We start from the raw sequence: 18,573 nt of genomic DNA, 5'->3' as shown, positions 1-18,573 counted from the left end.
CTGAGAAATCTAGCCAGTCATTTCCTGTGCGAGCCCTCCTTCACTTTGCAAAAAGCCACACGGTTGAGTAAATCCCAGGGATCTGGGGGTGTTCCTGCTCACAGGCAGCTTGGATTCTCTCATGGAGCACCAGCAGCCAGGAGTCCCACACTGTGCCATTGACAGGCTGCTGGAATGAGCGGGGGCTTCTCTGCAGGGCTGCTCACCCATGGATGGAAGGAATTTTGGGTCTGCCTTCATGCCAATTAACACTTCTTGGTGCTTGGTTTCTGCTGGGAGGTTATTTCCCCTCTGAAGCCTCCGTTGGGGTTCCTTGTCAGATCAGTTCTTGGGTGGAGCTTGCAACTTCTGGTAAGTGCTGTGCTCTTCTGACAGCAGGGCTTGGTGAGGTCTCAGGGAGGAATAACTCCGTTCTTGAGCTGTGCAAGTCGAGCTGGCAAGCAGAGAGTGCTCCCTGTGCTTCCCAGGGATGCACAAAGTGGGTGGATACATCAGAGGGTCCTTTTTTATAGGAGCATTTTGCTCTTGCTTTTAACCCAGACGCTCTGTCTGTGCAAGACTGACAATAAATAACTCTCTTGGGCGCTGTGGAGAGATGGAAACTGCAGCTGAGAAATGATTTTGGGGAGAGGAAGACAGAAAAGCACAATCAAACTGATATGGAAGTGCAAATATCCTTCTAAAGGATTCTGCAGATCTACCAGTAAGTGTTTTGGGGAGGGAAGCGAGTCTGAAATGGGATTAAAGGGTGTGTGCAGAGGAATGTTTGTCACTAGAGTGCAGACTAAACGGAGTGCCTGAATTATCATAACAGTTTGTCTCAAAATCAGCCCTTGCATTTCTTCCTGAGAGCTGCATAAAGATGTTTTGTGGTCGTTTTCTGCTGAGACCTGTGCTTTTTCACACCCTAGCCTATGCCAAAACGCTTATGCTGTGTCCATTTACCTCTGCTGGTGCAGGCTATGGAGTCTGGCTGTAGCAAGGGAGATTTCTCTTCAGAGGAAACCTGTTAACCATTTGGAGAGAGTGCATGGGAATGAGGAGGAGTTATTAACCAAAGCTCTGCTGCAGGTTGGTAATTGTAGATGTTTAATTTAATAAACCTTGTGAATCTGCAGCCTGACTTCAGGCAGTGTGCTTTGGGTGTGGTGTGAGATGTACCCAGGCAGATATGGAGAGATGTCTCCAAAGAGTCAAAACAGAGTTCAGGAGGCATCAGATGAGAGGAGGGAGCTGGCTGGGAGCTCTGCTGCTGCTCTGTGGGCAGCAGATCTGGTGGATCTGGGCTCTGTGCAGGCTCCCAGGGCTGGGAGTGTCTGCAGGGCAGGGGGCTGTGCTTGCCTCGGAGCTGGGAGCTCAGATTCTGTGCTCACACGGGTAGCCAGCAGCTCCAAATATTGGAGAGATCCCACTCATTTTGTCCCAGGGTGAAATGTCAATTTGTGCAGGTGTTTTCCCTGTCTGAGCAGCCCAAAGCTTCCCAGCAGGGACTGTGGGCAAACCCATCACTGTTCCAGAGAGGGCCCTCAGTGAACCTTTATCTCTTTGGCCACTTGGTGAGCAGGCTGTGCCTGTGCTGGCTGCTCTGAGACAAGAGCAACGATGACAGGCTCCTAAAGAGCCACTTTCCTTGCCTTTTATGTCAGGAACCTGTGCTGCTGCCAACAGGTGAGGTCATCTCACACAGGGGTTCAGATGTGCTGCAGACAAGTTGCCTGTGCTTCATAAAATGCTTCTAAACTTCTCCTCTACTGGTCCCCATTTAGGACCCTGATCCTTTATTCAAATACTCCCCCTGTGCAGAGTTTTATTCAAATCTCCCTCTCAAGGCACCCATGGTCAAGCCGGGAACTTTCTTTGTGTTGCACCAAACGCTTTTGGGGTTGGTGAGGAAATTGTGTTAATTGTCCCCATCCCTTGCAGGTTTAGTGCCCCAATAGGGAACATCTCTGCAGACCTGCAGGACCATCTCTGCTGGCAATGGATAAATTCACAAACGGGCAGCCAGGCCCAGTTCAGAGGAACAGGTTGATAGGATTGCTAGAAACTGATGACAGCATCCAGGAAGATAAACCTGCCCCGAGTAAAAAGGAAGAAAGGTCAGGACATGGAAGGAAAGGAGAGCCACAGCCCTTGGAGACACCTTATCAGAAGGAGAGCAGTGACTTTGCCCCTAAAATCAAGATTAATCTGAACTATCGGCCAGGACTCGTCAGCAAGTGAGTGACTTTTGGGTATTTGACCAATTTGGGTTGTGATCCACACTGATCCTGGCTGGTGGGAGCTGATGGATTTTCCCAAGTCCACACTAAAAGTGGCAGCGTGTCAATGTGACAGGCACGGGGTGGGAGGAAATTAAAAGCAGAAAGGGGATGTGTCGGGGCTGTGCTGCTCTGGGGGTGCCCGGGTGTGTGGGGTGTGCTGGGGGTGTTTGGGTCGCTCTGAGCTGACCCCAGCAGCCACTTTGGGTGCTCTGTGCACGGAGCTGCCCTGGCAGGGCTGAGAACCATCCTGGGAGAGCTCCCAGCACGGGCTGGGGCTGACCCTGCTCCTGCCTCCATCCTGGGCTCCTCTCTCTGCTCTGGCTCCCTGCCAGGGCTGCACATCAGCCTGGAGCTGGGAACTGCTCCAGCTGATGGAAAGAGCAGCCACTCGGGAGAATTCTGGGAAATAACTCTCTCTATTTTTCCCTTGACTCAAAAATAAAACACTTCAGTGGTTTGTTGTTTTTTTGGTTTTTGTTTTTTTTTTTTTTTTTTCCCTGCCAACAAACTCTCCTCTGTCTCCCTCCTTCCTTCCTCTGTCCCACTAGAACTCGTGGCACTCTCTTGTCCCTGCTCTCCAGAACTTCCACTCTGCAGAATTTCCTGACACTTTGCGTTTGTCCCGCAGCCAGAAGGACCCGAATCGCTTTGACAGGGACCGCCTGTTCAGCGCTGTGATCAGGGGCAGCCCCGAGGCACTGCAGGGTTTGCTGGAATATTTAAGGAGGAACTCCAAATTCCTCACCAATTCCGAGTACACAGGTAAATTCCTGCTCCTGAAATTGATTGTTACTCACAGGGTTAGCAGGGGAACATGCTCCTGGTTCTTTACTTTCTCCAGCTCTCTCTCTTTTATTTTCCTTATATTCACCCAAAGGTGAAGAATGCCATTAATTAAATACATCCTAAGCTTTTTGCCTTACGACTACTAAAAATATTGCTTAAAACCTTTAAAACGAGGATTATATTTGATCCCACAGAGTTAAGTTGTGCATCAAGCACTACAGCAAAGCACACCCACCAATTCAACCCATTCAATCCTCTCTTCCTGCCAGATGCAAAGACTGGGAAGACCTGCTTAATGAAAGCCCTGCTGAACTTAAAAAATGGGAGGAATGACACAATCCCAGTCTTGCTGGAAATAGACCAAAAGACACAGAACCCCAGGCCACTCGTGAATGTGTCCTGCTCTGACTGTTTCTATGGAGGTAAGGAAGGATTCTGTGAGATGAGCAGGAAAAAGGAAAAAGAGGGGGCCTGGAGCTCCTGCAGCACTGCAGCCCCGAGATTCTGGTGCAGTCACACACAGCCCACTCACCTTTTATTTCTGCTTCTGCTCCTGCATCCACTTCAGCCTTGGGTTATACCCTCCTTGGTCTGTAAAACAAATGATACATGCTTAATAACCCAAGCAATGAGATGATTTGCTTAGGAAAATATAAAAACACTTGTAAAGGTGAAGAAGTGGTGGTCTGTTGTTGTAAAGTGAGTTCTGCTGTTTGGCTGTGCTTTGAACAGCAGCTGGTTCTCAATCCTCTCAGGCTGCTCGGGGTCTCCCTTGCCTGCCCTGGGGTTGAATTCCTGGTGGTTTTGAGGTTTGTTGAGAGCCTTCAGCTGCCAGCCAGCCCTGGGGCTGTGCAGAGCACCCATCACTGGTGACATCCATCCATCCTGTGCCCCTGGCAGTGGCACAGTGACAGGGTTTGCTCTGTCCTCAGGCCAGACTGCCCTGCACATTGCCATCGAGAAAAGGAGCCTGGAGATGGTGAAACTGCTGGTGGAGAATGGAGCTGATGTCCATGCCAGAGCCCACGGTGAATTCTTCAGGAAGAAGAAAGAAGGAGTTTACTTTTATTTTGGTGAGTCACCGTGGAACATGTTCCTTTGGGGTTTTTATTGCCATACTTCATGTGATGCCACTAATTCTAGATGGGTTTGCCCCTCTGTTGCCATCTTCAGTGCCCTTTAATCAAGCCCTTGACTTATTTAAATGGCAGAATCCTTTCATATCTGGGGTGCCCATTGAGCATTTCCATTATCTTTGGGTTTTTCTATTTATTCCTGTCTGAGTGGCTTCAAACAAACACCAATACTTGGCTAGTTCAGATTTGAGAGATCAGTTTGAGGTGTGGGAAAGCATTTCAGCTGCCTCAGAAACAGAATAATTATTTATTGTAAAACCCTTTCAGAATCTAGAGACACTGAGGCAGAACCTGTTCTGTGGGCTAAACATATTCCTCTAGAATTGTTTTTTTCCCTTTCTTTAATTCTTGCTCAACTCTTTCTTCTTCCCCTCCAAATTCTGCATCCTGATCTCTTCAGGTGAGCTCCCCCTCTCCTTGGCTGCCTGCACCAACCAGCTGGATGTGGTGGATTATCTTTTAAACAATCCCCACCAGAAAGCCAGGCTGCAGGAGCAGGACACCCAGGGCAACACCGTCCTCCACGCCCTGGTGATGATTGCAGATGACACCGAGGAGAACACCAAGTTTGTGAGCACAACCTACGTGGAGATCCTGAAGGCAGGGGTGAAGCTCGACCCCACGTGCAAACTGGAGGAGATTGTGAATTATGATGGGTTAAATCCCCTGCAGCTGGCTGCCAAGACAGGCAAAGTGGAGGTAGGGGCAGCCAGAGGGCTGCTGAGGAGCAGGGATGGTTTAATTTGCACCCTCGGTGTCCAGTGGGGTTTGGGGCTGGAGCATCTTCACCCAGCCCGTGGTGATGCTGCTGGCAGGGGCAGTGCCACACAAAGGAGGGACATTCAGGCCACTCAGCTGTGTCCTGCAGAGCCCAGCTGGCTGCTGCTGTCCCTGTCCTGTCCCTGTCCTGTCCCTGTCCTGTCCCTGGACTGAAACCATTCCACTCCTGGGGGAGCCAGATGTGGCCGCCTGCTCTTAGCCAGCTCCAGCTGTTTGCAGAGGCACCAATCCAGCTGTGCTGCTCTGGGGGCTCCGTGTCCTTCAGCACAGGGACATTGTCCTGTGTGTGTGTCAGATCTTCAGGCACATCATCCAGAGGGAGATCAAGGACCCCGTGTACCGGCACCTGTCCCGCAAATTCACCGAGTGGACCTACGGCCCCATCCACGTGTCCCTGTACGACCTGGCCTCCCTGGACAGCTTCGAGGAGAACTCTGTGCTGGAGATCCTGGCCTACAGCAGTGACACCCCGGTGAGGCCCCCACCACTGCTCCAACTCCGTTTTTTTTTTCTGTCCTTTCTCATTTTGTCGCTGTGTAATTTATTGCGTTTTTCAAGTTAACGATGGCTTTCAGGTGATTGTTTCTCTGATAAAAGGAAATTATTCGTGGGAATGTTTGCAGGTTTTGTTATTCAGAGGCTGCTTGGCATGGCTCTGACCATCCATAATTTGAGGGAAATTTCTATCCTTTTGTTGTCTTAATCCTCTGTTTGTTCACATATCTTGATGAAGTGACTTCTATGCAATATTTCTCTTTCACACTAAAAGACCTGACTGAATAACCCCTTAACGATTCCCCTGATGAAGCCACGAAGCTCCAACTCTTAAAAAGACAATTCACTGGTGAAATCCCATTTCTGCTGGCACACAGGTGAATTTTGGTTGCTTGTTTCCCCACAGAATCGGTACAAGATGGTGGTTTTGGAGCCACTGAACAAACTGCTTCAGCAAAAATGGGAAACGTTTGCTTCCAAGAGATTCTACTTCAGCTTTGTCTCCTACTTGTCATTCATGATCATCTTTACAGCCATTGCATACTATCAGCCCTTAAGGGTAAAGGTAGGTCCAGTGTTTTTATTTGGATGGATGGATGGATGGATGGATGGATGGATGGATGGATGGATGGAGAAGAATTTAAAAGTTGTGGGTGGTTGTCATCACTGCTTCTGCTGATCTCCAGTGCTTTGGGTGTTTTTGGTTTTGTCTTGCAGCCTTCCTTCCCAGTGGAGTTCACAGCTGGAGGCTTCCTGTGGGTCTCTGGCCTGATCATTATCTTGTTAGGAGGCATTTATCTGATCTTTGCTCAGGTAGGGGGATCTCTTGTCTGGTTTCATGGTAAGACAGGGAAAAAAAAGGAAACAATCCTGGCCTGGAGGCAGCAGGATGTGCAGGAGGGAATCCTGCTCTGAGACACTCAGTGTGATCAGGGCAGCACAAGCCAGGCTGCTGGGCAGGGAGGATCACAATTCCACAACAGCAAATAATTCTGAGAGACTTCTGTGATTTGTGGTATTAAAATGCACCCCTGGCATTTAATGCAGGCTATTAATAAAGACATTGGGCTGAGCCATGATTCAGCCCTTGTTCATCCTTGCCCTTTATAAAGAAGGGCTTTTTTCATCTGGGAGGGATGAAATTGGGCATCTTGAAGATGAAAGGAGGAGCACATGGAGCAAAGCTTTCCCCTGGGCAGGGCAGGGCTCTGTCACACGGTTCTGATGGATGATTTTCCTCCCCCAGAGCCTGTACCTGCGGAGGAGACGCCAGTCCCTGAAGACCATGTGCTCTGACAGCTGCATCGAGATCCTGATGTATGTCCTGGGGCTTTGGCACCACCACAGCTCGGAATTGGTGCTCTGCTCTCAGCTCAGTGCCCTTACACTGCCACAGAGCTGGAGAGCAGGAAAAACAGATCCTCTGCCACCCTCCTTCCACTTCTGCTGCCTCTTGTCCCTTGCTGTAGTGGGCTTTGCTGGGTGGGGTCTGTCTGCTCAAACGGTTTTGTTTTATTTTATTTTATTGCAAAGCAGAACTGCAAGGGCCCTCTTTGCTGTGGTGAGTCACTGTCACTTCCTCTTGCTTTCCCTCCAGCTTCATCCAGGCATTCTCCCTGCTGCTGTCAGCAGTGCTGTATGGGGCCAGCTCAGAGAACTACGTGGCAGTGATGGTTTTCTCCCTGCTCCTGGGCTGGGTGAACACCCTCTACTACACCCGGGGCTTCCAGCGCACCGGCATCTACAGCGTCATGATCCAGAAGGTCAGGGCTGGGAAAAGCTCTGCAGGGAAAGGTGTGGGCTGGGAGCAGCTGGGAGGGATGTCCTGTGGAAGCACAGCTGTTGCAGGAAGGGGTTAGCTCGGTGTCTTCAGCTAGAGCTGCAGCAAATCCCTCATTTGGGAGCCATGAACCATGAACCATCCCCCTGTGAGCCACAAACCAACTCCAGACCAGCCCTGCAGACCGGGCTGGGCTCCCTGGAGCTGCTCAGCTTGGCCTGACCAGCGTTTCCAGATCCACAGAGCAAACTGGGATTGCTGGGATTGACTGGGACTGGAAAGGCAAAGAAGGTGCCAGGGAAGAATTCTGGTCACCGTTTGTGTAAAGCCAATGCAGGTGGAAAAGAGAGGGATGTGTGGGTTGAAACAATTTGAGAACAGCCATAGTGGGGAGCGAGAGGGAATTGATTTGTTTCAAAGATCTGTTCATGCTAACAGAGCAACAAAGAAGTTCATAGCACTGTCAGATTAAGCTGGCAATGATATTATTTACCTGTGGAGGTAATTTAACACACATTAGGAGTTTTTTTTAACTGGATAAAAGTGGAAACCTTTCTGTCAGTGTTGCAGAGGGCTGGTTGTGATGTGTGAGATCATCCTGGTGATTTCATGTGAGATTAAGCACAGCACTTCCCCTGGTCTGTGTTTCAGTGTGAGACCCAAAACGAGAGATGCAGGGCTCCAGGTGGATTTTTAAAATGCTATTTATTGTATTTGGATGATACAGCAATTTTTGGGTTGTGGGTGACAAGAACTAAGCCTGCAGCTTTTTTAGTATTAGCTGCAGGTTCTTTTGAAGCTAACTTTAGTTTTGGTTACAATGCATTATATACTTTTTATTGTAGAGCATTTTAAAACATGACAACTAATTAATACTCTTACTGTTACCTACAGCTTATTACAACTACTAACATTACTATATTTCTGTTACTATTTTTTAAATTTCAGACCATCATGAGAGACCTGCTGCGTTTCCTCTTGGTTTATATGATCTTCCTGTTTGGCTTTGCTGCAGGTGAGCCCCGTGTGAGCTGTGTGTGTGTGCTGAGCTGCACAAAACCCTTTTTCCTGAGCACTCAAAGTTGTGTTTTCCCCACAGCTCTGGTGACACTGATGGGCGATGCCCCCTCGGTGTCTCACAACAAGTCCCTGGCTCACCTGGAGAGCTCGGGGAGCCATGCCATGTATGGGGGGCTGCTCAGCGTCTCCCTGGAGCTCTTCAAGATCACCATTGGCATGGGGGACCTGGATTTCCAGGAGCACGCCAGGTTCAGGTACTTTGTGATGCTGCTGCTGCTGCTCTTCGTCATCCTCACCTACATCCTGCTGCTGAACATGCTGATTGCCCTCATGAGCGAGACTGTCACGGATATTTCTGGCTACAGTAAGAGCGTCTGGAAGCTGCAGGTGAGGCCCAAAGCTCTGCTGGGCTCAGAGGTGTCACTGCCTGCCTGTCCTTAGCTCAGATATTAATGTGCTTTTTACAGAGAGTTGTCACCCTGGCAGTGAAATTTTAGCATTTGCAGCTCTCTGCGTGCCCCATGTGCTCCAGGCAGAACGTGAGGAGCGTTTTGGGGCTGGGTTCCACAGGGATTCTCCAAGTCCGAGGAGATTCAGAGGGGGGCAGATTGGATGGAAAGGCTGGGCTGGGCTCTGTGTGTGCCCCGGTTTGTGTCTGACGTGGGTTTTGTTCTTTCAGAGGGCAATTGCAATTCTAGAAATAGAGAAGGCCTGGCTGTGGCGCCAGGGTGGGAAGAGGAGATCTGGCTGCTTCATGTCAGTGGGGCTCAATAAGAAAGATGAGAGGTGGTGTTTCAGGTAAGACAGATGCACCATTCCCCCCTCACACTCCAGCCTTGCAGTGGGGCCACAGCCTGGGAGCCCTGGGCCACCCCAGGCAATTCCAGCACTGACTCAACCACACATTCCTGGCTACATCCAAATTTGCTGGTGATTGCCAGGCTGGAGGTTTGAGAGTTAATTGATCCTCCAGCATTGTCACCTTGGTATTAAGAACATCCCCTGAGCTGGAGAATTTGAAACCCAACAGACCAGTGGACAAATATGCAGAGGGAGAAGATATTTTAACTCATGGAGCTTTGATTACAGAAGAGCCTTAGTCAAAAAACATCTCTGTAAGGTGCTGCTGCTACAGCCAAACCATCAGGGTGGTGTTGGCAGGATGAGCTGGGCTGGGAGGCTGCAGGACAGTGAGATCTGACTTGAGATGCTGCATTCCAGGCATCAGTGTCTTGTTGCATTTTGTCTCTCCAGAGTAGAGGAAATTAAATGGACAGATTGGGCAAAGGATGTGGGAGTTTTGAAGGAAGAACCTGGAAACACCAGTGATTCAGAAATAAATCCAGAAGGTAAGTTAAATCATGAAGAAAGGTCTGCAGTATTTCTTTTAGCTTCGTGCTCAGCACACTGCTCTTGGCATGTTGTTATGTCTTTGGCAACAGAATTTCAGCCAGGCCAACTTGAAATTGCTTCCCCACAGCAGCATCACTTGTGAGCTGAGAAAATAAAGATATAGTGTAGGTCTGGACCTGGCCAGAATTTAGGAACAAACTGAGGATGAAGGAGATGCCATTCCTGTTTAGCTCTGGGAGAAATGGGCAGGAAATGCTGCTGAGGGAAAGCAAGAGCTGCTCTTATTTCTGGCTCAGTAGCCCAAATGGTGCTTTTCCTAGGAAAATTTAGGCCAAGTCATCCTGCACATGTTAAAATCACAGGGCTTTTAGAGCCTGAATTCGGGCATTAACTCTGGGGACATTGTGAAATTCTGCCTGAGATCTTTCTGTTTGCTTCCCTTGGTAGAGCTGGGAGGGAACTCTGGGAATCAGAGCTGTTACTCTGTTAGAAAGATCTTCTTCAGCCTGGCAGAGCCTGGGCAGGAGCTCTGGTGGATTTTGGACAGTGTAGATTCCTCCTGGGTGCCAGTCATGCAGGACTGGGGAGGTTGCAGTGCTTAAAACATTCTGTGGTGTGTGTTGGATGTTCCCTGAGCCTTCCTCCTTCTAAAGCTGGGTCCCTTTGTCAGCCTCCTGCTGATGAAGGGCTGTTCTTGTGTCCCCTGCTGCAGAGCCCAGGTCCTGGAAAAGGCCAGCACAGAAAGCAGCCCGAGCAGCAGCCCCAGAGGAGCAGTCCCTGCTGCAGCCCCAGCCAGCAGCCACGGAGATGGTGCCTCTGCAGGGAAAAGCCAGAGAGCTCTGACAGCTTTTCTGAGCTGCAACCTCACCTCCATCTTCAGAGGAATTCTTCCTCCAGCAGAAGAGCTGAAGGCATTGCCAGTAGCAAAGTGCATTTCGTGCAGGGCTGTGGCTCAGCCTGTGCCTTTCAGTATTGTCGTGCACTTTCATGATTGTTTTCCTCTGGAGAAACTGTTTTTACTCAAATTTCTCTGCCTGAAACTTTCTTATTACTATGCCTAAAGATGCAGTGGTGGGAGCCAGCTCCTGGGGCAGTGGGGAAGGCAGAGCTCTCTGAGCTGTGCAGGGATAATGCTCCTGGATAATGCTCATGGAATGACCTGGCTGAGGATGGCCCTGCCTGTTCTTCTGTCACAAGGGACTGCACCGAAGTGCTTTGGAATAAAAAGTGTTGTAGAGTCCTAAAAGCTGCTGAGGGTGGAGTTGTCTTCTGTGCTGGTGTGAGGTGTGAGTGGACAAACACTGACCTGCAGTGCTCCAGGTTAATCCAGATCGGGATCCTCATCTCACACTTCTAGAATTAAATTCTTTGCATATTTGCTTAAAAGCCCAGGAAGTGATGTGGATTTCCTGGACCTGAAACTTTGTGTGGTGGATTTCTGGGAGGTCTGTTTTTCATGGGTTGCTTTGTCTCTGTATTAAACAGCAGCAGAATCCTGCTCGTGGCCTCTGAGGGACTGATGGGCCAACACTTTTTGTGTGGTTTTTGCTTCCTGTCTTGCTGCAAATGTCTGCAGAAAAATGTCTGTTGTTGCTTTTTGTGACTTGCATCCTGCTTCAGGCAGGAGGGGCAGCCCACTGTAAACTCTGTGGGAAAAGAGATAAAAATGAGTTGTCTCACTTTTCACTCTATTTAACAGTAATAGCATGTAAAATTTCTGTAAACAATACAGCAAGTGTACTTAATTGAAAATGTTCATTTTTGGATATATTTTTAGAGCTTCTGCCTTTCTCAGAAAGGGAGAGAAGGTGTTGTGAGTGTGGACTGTAAATTCTTGTCAGATCCCTGATTACTGCTGTGGGAGTTAACTCTGGTTTCTCATGGGCTGATGTCAGTTTGTGCAGCCACATCTGAGCACAGAGCAGCTGATGCTGCACTGGAAGCACCTTCCAGTCCAGGGCAAGGTTGGTGAGAATCCCAGAAAGCTGCAGACCCCGAGGGCTGGCAGCACCTTCCCTTCAGTGAGATAAACTCTGCAACCTGAGTTCTCTGTCTCAATTCCACTCACCTGAATCCTCACTGAATGCATGTGACAGGCAGCAAAAATTTATTTTCAAATTTACTCCCTGCACCTGAGTGTGTTCTCCCCCTGTGCTGGGCAATTCCCCCTCCAGCCTCACTGCACTGGGACTCTGAGTGGGACCTGACTTTTCTTGCTCCAACTTCTGTTGTTTTCTTGCTTTGTGAAGCCTTCAGCTGCTTTTCCCATCTATGGCTTTGTCCTAAGTGTTCCCAAGATTTGGCAAGGTGCTCATATTGCACGGAAGGCTCCTCTGGCATATGATAAATCTATCACTGTGCTTGGTGCCTTGCTGTGGCAGGGACCTTGGAGGTTCTGAAGAAATGCAGGATCAGATCTGCCATCCCTGTCTGGAGTCTTAATTCAATGACCTTGCTTGTAGTTTGGGGAAGCTGTGGGCACTGGCAGCTTTCAGCCTCACCTTCCTCTTCAGCCATCCCTTGAACCTGCTTCTCTTTTTAAGCTTGGCAGTGCTCCTTTATCTTTTGGTCTGCATCAAAAGAATGTTCTGCTGTGAAGCAGCTTTGGCATCCCCAGAGCTTCCCAGTCACACCCCAGCCCAGTGTCACGGATCAGGATGAGGGGTGGCAGCCCCAGAGGATTTTGGGGTCCACTCTTAACAGATGATAATGTTTTATCAGGAAACCCTTTGGTCATTTACACAAGAACAGAGGAGCTGTCCTTTCCCTTCTCCCTCTGGCAGGTAAATTCTGCTGCATGAGAACCTTTTCCTGTGCAGAGGGGAAGGTTTTGCAGGGCTCTGACTGAACAAAAAAAACCTCTCACAAATGGAAGTGGAGGAACATCAGCATTTCCTTCCTCTGTCTGAAGCACAGAGACATAAACAGACACCAGCAGCTCCCAGTGCTCCCCACACATTTCAGGGCTGTTCAAACCCTCTGGATGTGCTTTGCTCAGGGCTCCTTGGCTCCTGGCAGGGTGAGAGATGAACCTTGGGCATCCAAACTCCTCCTTTACCCCAGCACACTTTGCCTGGTCCTTTCTCCCTGTGCCCTCTGAGCTCTCCCCACCTCACAGCTGCTCTCTGCAATTTTCCCAAAAGAAACTCCATGTCTGCTGTGTGTGGTTCCCAATTCCCTATTTTCCCCAGGGGCAGAGGTGGACTCAAACCTTCCTTGTTCTCCAGATACTTTCCACATTTGGTTTTTCCCCCTCCTGTTTTTCCTCTGCTCTGAAGCTGGAGCCAGCACGAGGATCTGTATCCATGAGCTGATTCCTTCTCTCTCCATCACCCTCTGACCCCACTTGCAACTGAACATATTTTCCATTGCCTCTGGAGCTCGCAGAGGGAGCCTTTGAAATGTGACAGCCCCAGGGCCCCGACAAAGAGCAGATGCTTTCTGTAAGTCCCAGCAGCTGCCCAGGGCTGGGGCTCAAGGGTGGAGCTGGTGGAGTTTGCAGCTGGATTCTTCCTGGGGCTGGATCTCACTTTTGGGCTTTGCTGTGTTCAAGAAATTTCATTTCTTGCTCTGGGACTAAAACAAAATTAAAATGGTGGAAGGAAAAAAAAAACCACAAGAAAATTTGCACTTTGCAGCTTCACATCTGCTTCTGCAGCACAAAAAACCCCAAACCTGTGGTCAGACAGAACCAGGCAAAGGCTCAGAAAGATGTAAAGAAGTGGCTGTGGGTGCCTTGGGGGTGTGGAACAGAACTGTTCCTAAATCTGAATGCAAGAGGGGTGTTTCCTGCTTCCTCTTTTGCCATAATCTCTTTTTTTTTCAGCTCAGATTTGTGGTATGTGGAGTGTTACAGCATTTCTGTTGTCAAATGTTAAACACACAGAGGAGGAGAGTTGGAGGTATCTGGACAGTGCCCCTGGGGTTTGTTGTGCTCTTTTCTGAGAATCCTTGGAACATTTAGATTTTCTGGGCAAAGAGAACCATGCCTCTATTACATTGGCAGAAGAGCTATCCCCTGCTGACAGTGTTGGTTTTGTTGGTGTTCACATCTCCAACACTAAAGCCAGGGACTCCATCATCGCAGAAAAAAAAAAGAATTCTGCTATTTTGGAATCCTCTGGATAAAAAACCCTCAACCATTAGGACAAGAGTGAATCTGCAGAGTGCCAGAGCCATTTCCTTTTGTTCATCCCGAGCTTACAGTGCTTTACCTCTGCACCAAATTCATCGGAGGGGATCATGGAATTTGGAAAAAAGAGTGGGAAAACATTCAGCTAACTGGGCTGGGCTGTATTTCTGTTCCACTCTCACGGGTCACAGGGGGGAGGTCGCCAGCTGTGCTATTCCTTTTTTTCCGCTGTCAGATTGTTGAATAATGGTTTTGCTGCTGCTAAACTGGTTACAGGATCCGTCCCTGAGGATGGCTGGAATAAAATAAATAATAGGGAAAGATCCACATATAAGTAGATATGTGATGTTTTGTTCTAAAAATTGCCCTTACTGCTGCAAAGGCCACTAATTCTACAAAGCTATATATAGAGAATTCCAGGGAAAGGGCTGCTTGTCTCTTTCTGGAGCACAGGTTGGGTTTTATTTGGGATCAGAGCTGTGCCTGTGGATGTGAAGCCTGATGGGCTGACAGATGCTCTCCTTGCTGCAGCTCTGTTTGATCCTGGTTGAGGGAAGAAGGAAGGGTTTACGTCCATTGCCTGGAGACAGAGGTGAAAACACTGGCAGCGTAAACACTCCGTGCTGGGGATTTTCCAACCATGCCTAAGCAGTGACAAATAAAATATTCCTGCTTCGTGCTCCCTGTGCATGTGCTCTCCCTGTATGGTAGAGGACTGCAGGCTGCAGCCAGAGCTCCTGGCTTAGTCCTTAGAAAATAGGAGAGAAATAAAGAAATAAAGTTATTCTGTCCCCAAAGTGTGCTTTTATCCCAGTGTGGTAAAATCCTGATTTTTACCTGGGTGCAGGAATTTGTTGGTGTTCCCCTTTGCTTCTGGGGCCATGCAGAAAACAAGAGATCCTACAGGATGTGTGACAATATCCAGGATAAAAGTGAATTGTGTCATTTTGGACAGGAAAGCCTTTGGTGCTGTGCTGGAATTTGCTCAGGGTGGTTGGGAGCAGAGAGCAGCAGCCTGGGCACACCAGGATTCAGGCACCCTCTCGTGGCTTTTCCTGGCACAGGGGGAGGACAGGGATGGATCCTGCTCTGGAGCAGGCTGGGAGCCTCCTCAGTTGCTGATTTAAGAAAAGACCATGCAGAAAGATTTATTTTCTATTTTTTAAAATGCGAGAGTGCTGTATTTGCCATAAATCCTTTTCTGATGCTTTTTAGGCTGGTTTATTCACCTTGAAAAGCCACTCCAATGTGCAGGTGACATCTCCTTCGGACAATCTTTGATTTCCCTGGTGGTCTCCAGGACACTGCAGGATCTCTGGAGGACGTGATTGTGCTCTGGTGGGTAATAAATGTTGTTTTTTAGTGTGCTGGGGAAATGCTTCAAAGACAAATATAGAATCTGTGTTCCATGCAATGTGTCATTATTCTATTTTTAATTCAGCATCAGAGGGAGACATAAAAAAAATAAAATCTTTCCCAGTGATAGAAATTATCTAAAATATAAACCCTTCAGTCCAAGTTACAAAGGGTTTTGCCTTGTATGTCTAAAGATTTGGACAAGTAAGAGATAGTGAACATGAATTAACACAGATGAAGGTCTGAGAAGACCTTGATGTCTGCAGTTCAGCACTGATCATTTATCTTGTTTATACCAAAATTAATTTATTTACATACTGTCCCTCATTTTCAATCAGAACCCTGTCAGCTGAGTGACCTGTGGAGTTCACAAAGACAGAGGCAGGGCAGATGGATTTGATTTTCTCCTTGCATTTTGGATTTGAAAACAAACTCTAGATAAAGAATTGGAACTGCTAGATAATGTGTTTATCTAATGGAAACATAAATGCCATGGTTAATCCTGAAGCTCTGCCCATACTGGTGTATTTTGGCTGTCTGCTCCTTCAGGCTCTGGGGATTTTGTGTGTTCTGAACATTCCCAGCAGAAACTGGAACTTCTGTAAATAGGCCAGCCTGGTCCAGGTGACACAGCATGGAAACACTGAGCAGTTCTTGTTCTTGCTGCCAGGCTTCCTTAAAACGTTTTTCCTGTAATATTTCAGCTCCAAATTTATATTTGATTCTGTTCCTTATCTGCTCTCCACTGACTAACTCAAGACCAGCTGTCCCCTGTCTCTCCAGCATGAGATTCAACCCTGAGAGAATCCTAATTTTCCAAAATACAGCCAGCAAAATTGTGTTTTGATACAATCTGAGCATTACCAGTGCCTTGGCAAGGTAAAAACTGGGAATTCTGGTCAAGTTGAGATGTGTTGCTGCTTTAGTAGCAATTAGGAGTCTTTACCACAATTAAATATTTAATTAGGTGCTCATAAAGCAGAGGACACCTAAGTGGGGACAACATTCAGCCCTGAGCAGTAATGAACACTAATGACTGTGGCTGCTGTGCCCTCAGGGATTCTGATGTTGTTGTACATTTATTTCCTAAGAATAATTCATGAGATTCTGCAGTGTTGGTCAGCATTGCTGAGTACCTCTGCACACAACATCGAATTGGTAATTATCATTGAACTTCTCCAGGAACATCAGCCACAGACAGGAGATATTTATTGGTGAGTAGAAAAAGGAATAAATCTCATCTCTGCAAAGCTCTGCCACTCAGCTTGAATATTTATTAAGAAAAACGTCTCATCACTGTGAAAAAAAAATAATAAATTATTGTCCTGTGGCAATCCAGGGGTAAAGAACTGGAGTTTCTTTACCAAGACCTTGTCCTCAGTGAAGATTTTTTAAAATTATGTTGCTTATAAACCTTTTCCTGGGAGCTGAACTCATCACCAGAGGGTCTTTTAGTTTTAATTCTCCATTGAGATCTTGGGAATTTGGTTTGTGTGCATGTATTGCATGCATATTCTGAATCTGCTACCTTGGGAAAATGAGGATTTTTTAATGTGACCTGATCTGTGTGTGCTTTCAGTGTCCTCACAAGGGTTGCAGCCACAAGACCATCTGCACTGTTCCTTTGCCTCTGACAATCAAATTCAGAGGAGTTGCACTCCCCAGATTTTGCATTTAGAGTTTGTATAAAATGTCATCTTTGTGCAAAAAGCGTTTTCTTCAAACCCTCAGAGGTGTTTTTTGAGTTTCTCTGCATTCACCTTTCAACAACATCCCATTCATTCAGTGCTTCATGTCTGGGGCTGTGCCAGGAAATCCCAGAGCACAGACCGAGGTTTAAACAATAATCATCCCAAAAAATCCCAATTCTGGCACTTCATTAGGAACAGATGAACAGCAGAGCACTGCAGTAAAGAGCTGCTCAGTTTACATTTAACAGAAGGCATCACTTCACTGTGAAAACCCAGCCTGCAGCTTGGCTGAGGAGCTGAGCAAGTGGAACAGTGCTTAAAGTCAAATTGAATTATAAAATGTTAAAGCATGGAGGGCTCTGCCTTTGAGATTGAAAAGGAAGCATTTTCCTACACACCCTGAAAAATATTGAATAATTAATGGGGCTGTTGCATTGTCCTGTGTGTGAAAGCATTTGGAGGGAGTAATTCCCCCAAATTCCCAGAACCAGGATTCCTCAGGCCTCTCATTAAATAAAATATTTTTTCTGTCTGCTCCTAGGAAAGAATCAGTGGGGGCCACACTGAAATGACCATGAATGTGTCACTGACAGTGGAAATGACTCTGTGTGACAACTCTGCTCCTGAACGACCCCAAAAATCTGCATTTCAGGAAGGTGCCAGTCAAGGTGAGGTTGTAGAACAACCCCACAGCTCTCAGCAAACTGCTGAGAGGAAACCCAGCACAGCCACCAAGTGATTTACTACCCAAACAAACCTTGCAACGAGCTCCAGGGAAGGGAAGGAGCATTTCACTTGTTAGGAGGAGAGCCTAAATACTGGATTTATCTGATTCAAGATTCCCAAGCTTTTATTGGGCTATTTGTACCTAATTTGTTTTATGGGAGCAGTCCCAGGCCGAGTTGAATTTCCCAGTCTGTTTTTATTCAGCTCTAAGAATTCCTTCTCCCTTGGCAGCCTCTCCTGCTGGGCACTGTGGCCAACCAGCAGCACCATTAACTGCTGCAGCCTGGAAATGCAGAATTGGGCAGAAATTACAATTTTCCCTTTTTTCCTGCCTCTGAATGATACTCTGATATTCTCTCTCTCTCTACACTGAGGCCAGAGCTGCTCTTCCTTCTCATTCAGCTTCTCAAGGCAAGAGATCATTTCCAAACTCCTGCACCTAATGTCTCATTTTTCCAGAAGGGAATAAGCAAAAAGTGCATGTTTTAACAGCACCCTGGTGAGTTACAGAGTATTCACAAGATAATCCATATTTTATCTATCTTCTCCATCAACACAGGAAAAATTTTCAGAGATCTGACACTTGGATGAAAGTGTATTCCACCACAAAATCCACTTTGACCTGGAAACACCAAAATTCCTACTTGGAATCCATCTGATTTACCAATTACCCAAAACCAGGCTTATTCTTTTCACTCTCCTGAAGTCTTTGGATTCATGTGAAAAATCTTTTCCTCCCTTAGGATAATTTTAGCTTTTCTCAAACTTCCTTATTTCAGTGAAAGATGGAGCACCCTTTAAGGCTCTCATTTCAGTGTGGTGTGTATTTAAAAACTTGTTTTCTGAAGGGGTAAACTGGGTTCTGGGTCCTCTAGCCTTAGCAGGGAGAGCAGATCTTTAAAATACAGAATCTAGCTCTGTTCCAAGTAAATCTTTCACTCAGATGCAAACATGTTCAAGGCATTTAACTTGATTAGGGGAAATTTACTATTCCAATTCCTTTTTTGTCACCATCCTCCCATTAAAATTTATGAGGGCTGATTAGCACATGATA

The 18,573-nt window shown here is 47.4% G+C and overlaps 1 protein-coding gene across 6 annotated transcripts; it reads left to right on the top strand.

Annotated features, from left to right (window-relative positions):
* On the top strand, window positions 1-11,366 carry TRPV2 (transient receptor potential cation channel subfamily V member 2). 6 transcript variants are annotated; one of them, XM_014876442.2, is made up of 18 exons: window positions 3-351; window positions 541-703; window positions 960-1,071; window positions 1,924-2,219; window positions 2,893-3,026; window positions 3,320-3,472; window positions 3,983-4,123; window positions 4,587-4,885; window positions 5,262-5,438; window positions 5,868-6,026; window positions 6,179-6,274; window positions 6,708-6,778; window positions 7,059-7,224; window positions 8,190-8,256; window positions 8,341-8,648; window positions 8,941-9,059; window positions 9,516-9,610; window positions 10,327-11,366. In XM_014876442.2, the coding sequence occupies exons 4-18, from the start codon at window positions 1,981-1,983 to the stop codon at window positions 10,455-10,457; spliced, it is 2,355 nt and encodes a 784-aa protein (XP_014731928.1). In that variant the 5' UTR covers window positions 3-351; window positions 541-703; window positions 960-1,071; window positions 1,924-1,980; the 3' UTR covers window positions 10,458-11,366. The 6 variants fall into 6 exon arrangements, with proteins under 6 accessions (XP_088033150.1, XP_088033148.1, XP_088033149.1 ...); XM_014876445.2 differs by having other exon boundaries at window positions 10,285-11,366; XM_088177022.1 differs by having other exon boundaries at window positions 2-351; window positions 8,190-8,648; window positions 10,327-10,860.
* Window positions 11,367-18,573: the final 7,207 nt, after the last annotated feature.

The sequence above is a fragment of the Sturnus vulgaris genome, chromosome 21 (assembly GCF_052056855.1).
Source record: "Sturnus vulgaris isolate bStuVul1 chromosome 21, bStuVul1.hap1, whole genome shotgun sequence".
In the NCBI taxonomy this organism is placed as follows: domain Eukaryota; kingdom Metazoa; phylum Chordata; class Aves; order Passeriformes; family Sturnidae; genus Sturnus; species Sturnus vulgaris.
The sequence above is the reverse complement of the archived record's forward strand: the minus strand, read 5'-3'. Positions and strand labels throughout refer to the sequence as shown.

What these genes read in the sequence shown, in the direction of transcription:
- TRPV2 (XM_088177024.1), top strand. Translation starts at nt 1,981, where the DNA reads ATGGATAAATTCACAAACGGGCAGCCAGGCCCAGTTCAGAGGAACAGG. An exon ending in CCAAGACAGGCAAAGTGGAG is followed by an intron (nt 4,886 to 5,261) that starts GTAGGGGCAGCC and finishes TGTGTGTGTCAG; the next exon opens with ATCTTCAGGCACATCATCCA. An exon ending in CCTACAGCAGTGACACCCCG is followed by an intron (nt 5,439 to 5,867) that starts GTGAGGCCCCCA and finishes GTTTCCCCACAG; the next exon opens with AATCGGTACAAGATGGTGGT.